This window comes from Entelurus aequoreus, linkage group LG06, assembly GCF_033978785.1.
Source record: "Entelurus aequoreus isolate RoL-2023_Sb linkage group LG06, RoL_Eaeq_v1.1, whole genome shotgun sequence".
Taxonomy (NCBI): Eukaryota; Metazoa; Chordata; class Actinopteri; order Syngnathiformes; family Syngnathidae; genus Entelurus; species Entelurus aequoreus.
The window spans coordinates 48,339,234-48,348,082 of record NC_084736.1 but is presented as its reverse complement, the minus strand read 5'-3'; the positions used below and the strand labels follow the sequence as shown (position 1 = coordinate 48,348,082).

At 41.9% G+C, this 8,849-nt stretch overlaps 1 protein-coding gene across 1 annotated transcript; it reads left to right on the top strand.

The window, feature by feature from the left end:
• Positions 1 to 1,663: 1,663 nt before the first annotated feature.
• Positions 1,664 to 6,225, top strand: LOC133651581 (uncharacterized). Its single transcript, XM_062049559.1, has 6 exons — positions 1,664 to 1,830; positions 1,928 to 2,070; positions 2,153 to 2,217; positions 5,597 to 5,734; positions 5,843 to 5,944; positions 6,013 to 6,225. The coding sequence occupies exons 1-6, from the start codon at positions 1,684 to 1,686 to the stop codon at positions 6,024 to 6,026; spliced, it is 609 nt and encodes a 202-aa protein (XP_061905543.1). The 5' UTR covers positions 1,664 to 1,683; the 3' UTR covers positions 6,027 to 6,225.
• The last annotated feature ends 2,624 nt before the right edge of the window (positions 6,226 to 8,849 follow it).

The following is an 8,849-nucleotide window of genomic DNA, read 5'->3' as shown; positions in this document are numbered from 1 at the left end:
CAACCTTTAATAATTGATAAAGAATATGTGAGTGAGGTTGTGTGATCCATCCAATTTGAGAATTAGCTTTGATAATAATGATTGAGAGCCTCTGGCCCTCTGTGGATCATGGCCGCGGGGCCAATTTTGCCTGGCCCCTTGGGGCCTCTGTGGGTCGTGGCCGCGGGGCCAAGTTGGCCTGGCCCCTTGGGGCCTCTGACCCTCTATGGATCGGGGCCAAGTTGGCCTGACCCCTCGGGGCCTCTGGCCCTCTATGGATCATGGCCGCGGGGCCAAGTTGGCCTGACCCCTTAGGACCTCAGGCCCTCTGTGGGTCGCGGCCGCGGGGCCAAGTTGACCTGGCCCCTTGGGGCCTCTTACCCTCTATGGATCGTGGCCGCGGGGCCAAGTTGACCTGGCCCCTTGGGGCCTCTGGCCTTCTGTGGCTCGCGGCCGCGGGGCCAAGTTGGCCTGGCCCTTTGGGGCCTCTGGCCTTCTGTGGGTCGTGGCCGCGGGGCCAAGTTGGCCTGGCCCCTTGGGGCCTCTGACCGTCTATGGATCGTGGCCGCGGGGCCAAGTTGACCTGGCCCCCTGGGGCCTCTGACCCTCTATGGATCGTGGCCGCGGGGCCAAGTTGGCCTGGCCCCTTGGGGCCTCTGACCGTCTATGGATCATGGCCGCGGGGCCATGTTGACCTGGCCCCTTGGGGCCTCTGGCCCTCTGTGGGTCGCGGCCGCGGGGCCAAGTTGACCTGGCCCCTTGGGGCCTCTTACCCTCTATGGATCATGGCCGCGGGGCCAAGTTGGCCTGGCCCCTTGGGGCTTAAGATTATTATTTTTGCAAAAGTAGTTTTGCTTGGGTCGCGGCCGCGGGGCCAAGTTGGCCTGGCCCCTTGGGGCCTCTGGCCCCCTGGGCCTGGGCCCGGTAGGCCCGGTCATTAATCCACCTATGACTGGCTCACCTGCACTGGAGTTTCACAAGGAAAGCACATAGTTGTTCTTGGCTTCTGATTAACGTATCAGTCTCTATTTATTGATGACTATGCAAGTCTCATCTGAGCGCAGTGCCAACCAATGATTTGATTAAATGGATTCAGTCAGTGACTTAGCAAAGTCCATGACAACCAGTCTATCGAAGAACAATGTGCGTGTTCTATTTCCTTTTTCCCTATTCACACTTATGTTAAACAACAAGCAATTGTACATAAAACTAAAAGTTTAGTCAAAGGCCTCTGCATTTTCTTAGTCATTATTCAAATTCAGGTCATAAGTTTCAACATTGTTCATCTCATGTAATTGCAAGCATACTATATTTTATACTAACCTTTGTTATGCATAAATTATATATGAGCAATCCTTGAAGGAAGTCTAAATTGTAAAACATGACAACTGTTCATGTTTCATGTTTGCCTTCCTTTAGATGTGAAACTTGCTTATGCTTTTATGCACTTCCCTGTTGCACTTATATTGCCATGGTTAAAAGAATTTTACCTGGACGTTGTACTCCTGTCTGCGCGTCCTGGGGTCACAACCTCCGCAGAGATGCGTGTTTGTGACAGCACCCTGATTTGGCCTAAACACAAAACAAACATCATTCCTCTAAACTGTTCAGGCATTACAAACAAGAACAAGGTCCTAAGTCTTTCTTTACCTTTTTTGTTTGTCTCATTCTCTTTCTGTATAAAAGGTCATCTTTCTTGCATCCATGCACAGTCTTCCTGCTCTCAGCTATTGTTCACTTGTCATCATGTTGTCTCACTTGTGTTTAGGTCTGCTGGCTCTCTGCTCTCTGACTGCTGCGTCAGATCCCACCTGTGAGGAGCTCACAGCTCCTTTGGAGGATCGCAGCCTGGTATGTTTCATCCAAGTTGTATCTGCTTTTCATGGCTTATAAAGAACCCTGACCCTGAAAACATACTTTGTCTCTATGTTGCTGCATGTGTCCATAGCTATCTGGAAAATGGATTTTTACTCTTGGAACGTCAGACTGTGACCATTCCATTGAGAACCTGAAAAAAATCCACAGCTCCTGGGTTGTATTCTCACCCGGTTCAAACAGTGACACATACTACAATGTTTGGAACCACAAAGCGTAATCATTTCATTTGCTCTAATTTAATATTTTCAACTAAATGGATCGCAAAATAATGACAAGGATTTTACTTTCTCTCTAGAATAGCTGGAGATTGCACTTCTGAAAATTTGACTTCAACCTTTACTAGCGCTACAGCAGTTGTGTGTAAGTATATGCTAAGAGATTTGACATATGGTATTGATAATGTCTTGATAAGTGTTACTTTTTCAATTAGTTAGTTGTTTATTACTATGTTTGTATTTGCATTTCCTAAAATATAAGTACTGCATTATTTTTTGCAAAACCTACACATTTGTAAAATCATTTTTGAACAGGTTTCACGAGCCAGTTGTATACAATAGAACCGCATAAACAGATACTTTAAAGGCCTACTGAAATTAGATTTTCTTATTTAAACGGGGATAGCAGATCCATTCTATGTGTCATACTTGATCATTTCGCGATATTGCCATATTTTTGCTGAAAGGATTTAGTAGAGAACATTGACGATAAAGTTCGCAACTTTTGGTCGCTGATAAAAAAAAGCCTTGCCTGTACCGGAAGTAGCGTGACGTCACAAGTTGAAGAGCTCCTCACATCTGCACATTGTTTTCAATCATGGACGCCAGCAGCGTGAGCGATTCGGACCGAGAAAGCGACGATAGATTTGTGGATGAGGAAAGTGAAAGTGAAGGATTAGAGGGCAGTGGAAGTGATTCAGATAGGGAAGATGCTGTGAGAGGCGGGTGGGACCTGATATTCAGCTGGGAATGACTAAAACAGTAAATAAACACAAGACATATATATACTCAATTAGCCACAACACAACCAGGCTTATACCGTATTTCTTTGAATTGGCGCAGGGAATATAGTATTCGCTCGTCTAGAATTACTGCCGGGTCAAACTCGTTTCTCAAAATAATTAACGCATGCTTGGCCTTATCGCCGGTTCATTATTAACGCTGGATCAAATTCGTTTCGCAAAATATTAATTTTATTATCGCATGTCTATAATTTTCGCCGGGTCAAACTCGTTTCGCAAAATATTTAGCATATGTCTAGAACTTCCGCCGGGTCAAATTCGTTACGTCACGAGTGACGCTTTACCTGTCCTCATTTTCAAAATGGAGGAAGCTGATTTCAGTAGTTTGCAATCGCACAAAGGAAAAAAGATAAAGAGTTATTCACTAGGATTTAAGGTCCAAGCTATTGAATACCGGTACGGTATGCTAAAAAGAACAGTAAGCAGCTATGTTTTATTAATATACCATAGCTGCGTGTGTCAAATACGGTATGAGTCATTAAATGACTCCCGCGTCCTGGTGGTAGAGGGCGCTAGTGATCATTCTTGCGACTTCCGGTATTGCAGAAGAAGTGACAACACGCAGCAACAGATTTTTTTTTCCTCTCGCCTGAACTTTTAACATGGAGGATTACATACCGGTATCTAAAATAAAACAGTTTTCTAAACTGGACTTTCAATCGAAGCAGGAGGTAATAATTAAAGGAATATCTCCATCGAGACAGAGAGACTTTTAAAACTGAAGAAAGAAAATAAGGAAGACTTCTATAAACAAGTTATCGATGCTTTTGGTCAGAAGGAGCTGCAAATGGACTCCATTTATAAGTACAGGTAAGACCATAATAAAGTTTTTTTTATTAAATGTGCTTTTCATGATGGTATGCTTACATCACACTCAAAGCGCACGCCTAAATTTACCGCATTCCTTTTGGTAAACGCCGGAGTGAGAAGAGGTTTTAAAATAATTAGCGCATGCACAGCCCTCCCGCAGGCTTCCGGTAAACGCCGGAGTGACAGGAGGTTTTAAATTAATTAGCGCCCCTGCGGCTATTCAAGGAAATACGGTATTTAATATGCCACAAATTACTCGCGCATAACAAACACCTCTCCCCTCTCGTCCATATAACCCGCCAATACAACTCAAACACCCGCACAACACACTCAATCCCACAGCCCAAAGTACCGTTCACTTCCGCAAAGTTCATACAGCACATATATTCCCCCAAAGTTACGTACGTGACATGCACATAGCGGCACGCACAGACGGGCAAGCGATCAAATGTTTGGAAGAAAGCTGTGTAGTCACGGTAGCGCGTCTGCTATCCAACTCAAAGTCCTCCTGGTTGTGTTGCTGTAGCCAGCTGCTAATACACCGATCCCACCTACAGCTTTCTTCTTTGCTGTCTTCATTGTCCGTTAAACAAATTGCAAAAGATTCACCAACACAGATGTCCAGAATACTGTGGAATTTTGCGATGAAAACAGAGCTGTTTGTATTGGGACACAATGGTGTCCCAATACTTCCGCACAATCCGTGACGTCACGCGCAAACGTCATCATACCGAGACGTTTTCAGCCGGATATTTCCCGGGAAATTTAAAATTGCACTTTATAAGTTAACCCGGCCGTATTGGCATGTGTTGCAATATTAAGATTTCATCATTGATATATAAACTATCAGACTGCGTGGTTGGTAGTAGTGGGTTTCAGTAGGCCTTTAATTTAATGTAATATTTAACGGCGCTCAAACCACAACTAGTAAAAACCTAAATTCAAGTATTTTCTTTACTTTTTTACTGGCTCTGCTATTTTGGGCCACTGATTTAATAATTACCTGCAGGGGCATCAAAGTGGGGATGTTGTACAGGGCCCCAAGCACAGATGGGCCACTGGGCTTTTGTAAAGTTTAAAGATTTTTTTTCTGTCATTTTAGCCTGTAAGTTATAAAAATGTCATAAATGTTAATATAAAACTAATATAGCCGAGACCGTTCAATAATAATGTGTCTTGAATCACATTAAGGTTATCCAAGACTCCCTACATTCCCTATCAAAAATGTCAAATGGTTTGTTTCACCTGGATAGCAGCAGCAAATCTCACTTGGAACATTTAACTCAACACATACGTAACGTAATCAAAGCTCACCTTTAAGTATTCACAGACAGCACCAGCATTTAGAACAAGGATGAGGTGAATGTTAAAAATATAATAAATCTATCTGTGGCTGTATAGGAAAAAGTTATGTACAAGTTACACTTCTGCATCTCATTGCACATAAAAATAAAACCAAATTATTTATGGGGCTTTATCTAGATATGTTCTAGACATATAAATCCTATCTTTAAAAAGTCAAAAACCTAATTAAGGTATTTACATGTGTTTTTAAAAAAGTAGTTTCAACCAAAGCCATGCATTAATCGTTATTTTAATACATGTGTATGTACCGAGTGTGTGTGGGGCAGCGACCTTGGGTTTAGGGGAAAAGGGGTGTCATTATGGAGTCTTGTGTATGGGGCCCAGAATTTGGTGCTAGGCCCCTGCGTGCAACTGAATAACAGTGACAGTATTATCACTTCTAACCAACCCACAGCCCACTACCTTGCAGTCAGCATGGGATTTGATAACTCGTTGTGTGACTATCAATTGACTAGTAACCACCCTGAACTTGGGAAGCAGTACTTGATGAATGCATGGATACATATTGAACGATGCTAGTTCTTTTAAAATGTTTACATTGTACAGCCTCGTTTGATGCCCCTGATGAAGAGCATTCTGAGCAATTCCTGAAAACGTGTCCTGACTGCCTCTTCGTCGTCGACGACATGGCGGTGAAGACTCCTGAAGGGGAAACCAGAAAAAGCAAATACCTCTACTTCTTAAGTGAGCCTACATTTTCCTCTTGCTCTTCACTGCACCCCGATTTAAGCTTACTTCCAAGACACTGTGCTTGATAAAGACTTCAATGGGTCATGTCTCTGTGTGCAACAGCAAAGACCGGAACACTTGATCCCGCCCACCTGGAGGTTGTCAAGAAGCAGATTGCATGCCTCAATTTGACTAAAGGTCTATACTATCCAGCAAGCACCACAGGTATGATGTTTCCTATTCTGTCTCACTTTGACACAATCACACATGGTCTGTTATGGTCTCTCCTCCAGATCTGTGTCCATAAAAGGGTCACCAATGCAACAAAGCATCCTAGCGACGAAGACTGACAATCACCTTCACATTACGTTTATCCTTAGACCCCCTGCATTAAATGTGTTAACCGCAGATGTGTGTGTTGTATGCAAACTACACTGATATGACCAGTTCTGTATGTTCTGTTCTGTGTATCTTGGTTGCAACTCATTAAAAAGACAAAACTCTCACGTGTGGGTCAATGAAATAACTTGAGTTTTCATCATTGTGTAACGCTCGGGTCGCATGACAGCAAAAAGTGTGCCGATGGTGCAGAAAGCCGAGGAGGCAGTGTGCAGGTTAAAGTATTTCATGCGGGGATTAAAAAATAAAGGAAAGGCGAGAGCAGCTGGGAAGTGCTCTGAAGCATAGGGAGACTATGCAAAACAAAATTACAACTATACAAAAATAACGAAATGCTGCAACTCAGCCACATTTTCAGTGTAAGACATGCGGCAGGAGAAGCGTCCACGAGGAGTACATCCGTACATAACATTAAAAAAGTAGAAGGTTGGCCAAGACTCAATTTAAATATCCACTGCAACTGTAAATACTGTAGTATGGTGGCAATTTTAACTATTAACTGGTGGTCTAGCAGTTAAACCAAGTGTTTTTACGTACACTGTAAAAAAACAAATCTGTGAATCGATGGTTTTCACAGCAAAGTGTTTTTTACGGCATGTTACTGTTTTTCCATTTACAGTATTATGCTGTAAAAACCACCAGAAATATTATAGTAAAAGCAGCTCAGTTGCCAGAACTGTACCATAAAATCTATTGTCATTTTTACAGTTTATGTGATAGGTAAATTGCTGCAAGCAGATCTTAAAGTGTTTAGGTTTTTTTATTTTGACAAAAATAACGTTAGGAATGTATGATAATACTGTATAATATTTTTTGCATTATTAGATGGTTTTATAGTTTAAAAGGTAAAAAAAAATTGCATGCAGTATGTGTATTTTTTTTTTACTGTCCAAGTGGTAAGAAAAAATACATTTAGTCAAAAAAGATGAAGTACTTTTTTGATGCACATTATTTGCAGGCTGAAATGACGTGGCGTACCCGATCCGGCCCCCGACCCTTGAGTTTGACACCTGTGATATGAAGAATATAGCTGCTATTATTGGGTTTTTATTGATAAATGATGGTTGGTGATGTTTGTGTCGAGGTTTATTGATATGTCAATAAAAATTGTACGGTTTTCTGACTCAAAGAATAGGAAACTTGCTGTTGTAAGTAAGTGTAAGTGGCAGAGGTGTGGACTCGAGTCACATGACTTGGACTCGAGTCAGACTCGAGTCATGAATTTGATGACTTTAGACTCGACTTGACAAAATGTAAAGAGACTTGCAACTCGACTTAGACTTTAACATCAATGACTTGTGACTTCACTTGGACTTGAGGCTTTTGACTTGACATGACTTGCTACTTTCCCCAAAACCCAAACCTTAAAAAGTTATTTGGGAGCGCTCCGTATCTTTCATTTTATACGTCTGTGTCTATAAGCGTGTGTGCTGCTTGTCAGCGTGTGTGCTGTCAGTACAAGGCAAGGCAAGGCAACTTTATTTGTATAGCGCTTTTCATACACAAGGCAGACTCAAAGTGCTTCACAGACAACAAAGTGAAATGAAAGAAAATAAAAGCAAAATTAAAATGCAGACAATAAAAATAAAAACAGTGCAGACGTTAAAAGTTAAAAGATTAAAAGATTTAGCTGAAAGCTAAGGTGAACATAAAAGTCTTCAGTCTAGTTTTAAAAGTAGTGAGAGTTGGGGAGAGTCTGACATCTTCAGGAAGTTTATTCCAGCTATGTGTTGCATAGTGACTGAATGATGATCTCCCTTGATTTGAGTTTACTCTTGGAACCGCTAACAGATTGGTCTCAGAAGATCTTAGTGATCTAGAGGGCGTATATAGTGGGAGCATATCAGTGATATACTTGGGCCCTAGACCATGTAGTGATTTATATGTGAGCAGGAGGATTTTGAAATCAATTCTCTGATGTACAGGGAGCCAATGTAAGGATTTAAGAATTGGTGTAATGTGCTCACATTTTTTGGTCTTTGTTAGAACTCTAGCAGCAGCGTTCTGAACAAGCTGTAGCTGCCTGACAGTTTTTTTGGGAAGACCTGCAAGGAGACCATTACAATAGTCTAGCCTACTGGTAATAAAGGCATGTACAAGTTTTTCTAAGTCTTGAGCTGACATGAGCCCTCTAAGTCTTTTTACATTTTTGAGGTGATAGTAGGCCGATTTTGTTACTGATTTGATGTGACTGTCGAAATGTAAATCAGAATCTAAAATAACCCCAAGATTTCTGGCTTTATTTGAGGTTTTCAGGGACAGTGATTTAAGGTGTTGGATGACTTTAAACCTTTCTTTTTTAGCACCAAAAACAATTATCTCAGTTTTATCTTCATTTAGTTGTAGGAAATTTTGGCACATCCAGTGTTTGACTTGCTCAATGCACTGGCACAGAAGATCTATGGGGCGATAGTCATTTGGTGATAGCGCTACATAGATTTGGGTGTCATCGGCATAGCAATGATGGTCAATGTTATTATTTTGCATGATTTGTCCTAGTGGGAGCATATAGATGTTAAATAAAGTCGGCCCCAAGATTGAACCTTGGGGGACTCCACACGTTACGTTGGTTGGTTCTGATACAAAGTCACCAATGGAAACAAAATAGTTCCTATCTTGTAGATATGACTTGAACCAGCTTAAAACTGTGCCTGAGATCCCCACCCAGTTTTCCAACCTGTCCAAAAGTATTGAGTGGTCGACAGTGTCAAATGCAGCACTGAGGTCCAAA

Coding starts and splice junctions, on each gene's coding strand:
- LOC133651581 (XM_062049559.1), top strand. CDS start 1,684: ATGCACAGTCTTCCTGCTCTCAGCTATTGTTCACTTGTCATCATGTTG. Junction 2,071..2,152: donor AATGTTTGGAACCACAAAGC/GTAATCATTTCA, acceptor CTTTCTCTCTAG/AATAGCTGGAGATTGCACTT. Junction 2,218..5,596: donor TAGCGCTACAGCAGTTGTGT/GTAAGTATATGC, acceptor TACATTGTACAG/CCTCGTTTGATGCCCCTGAT.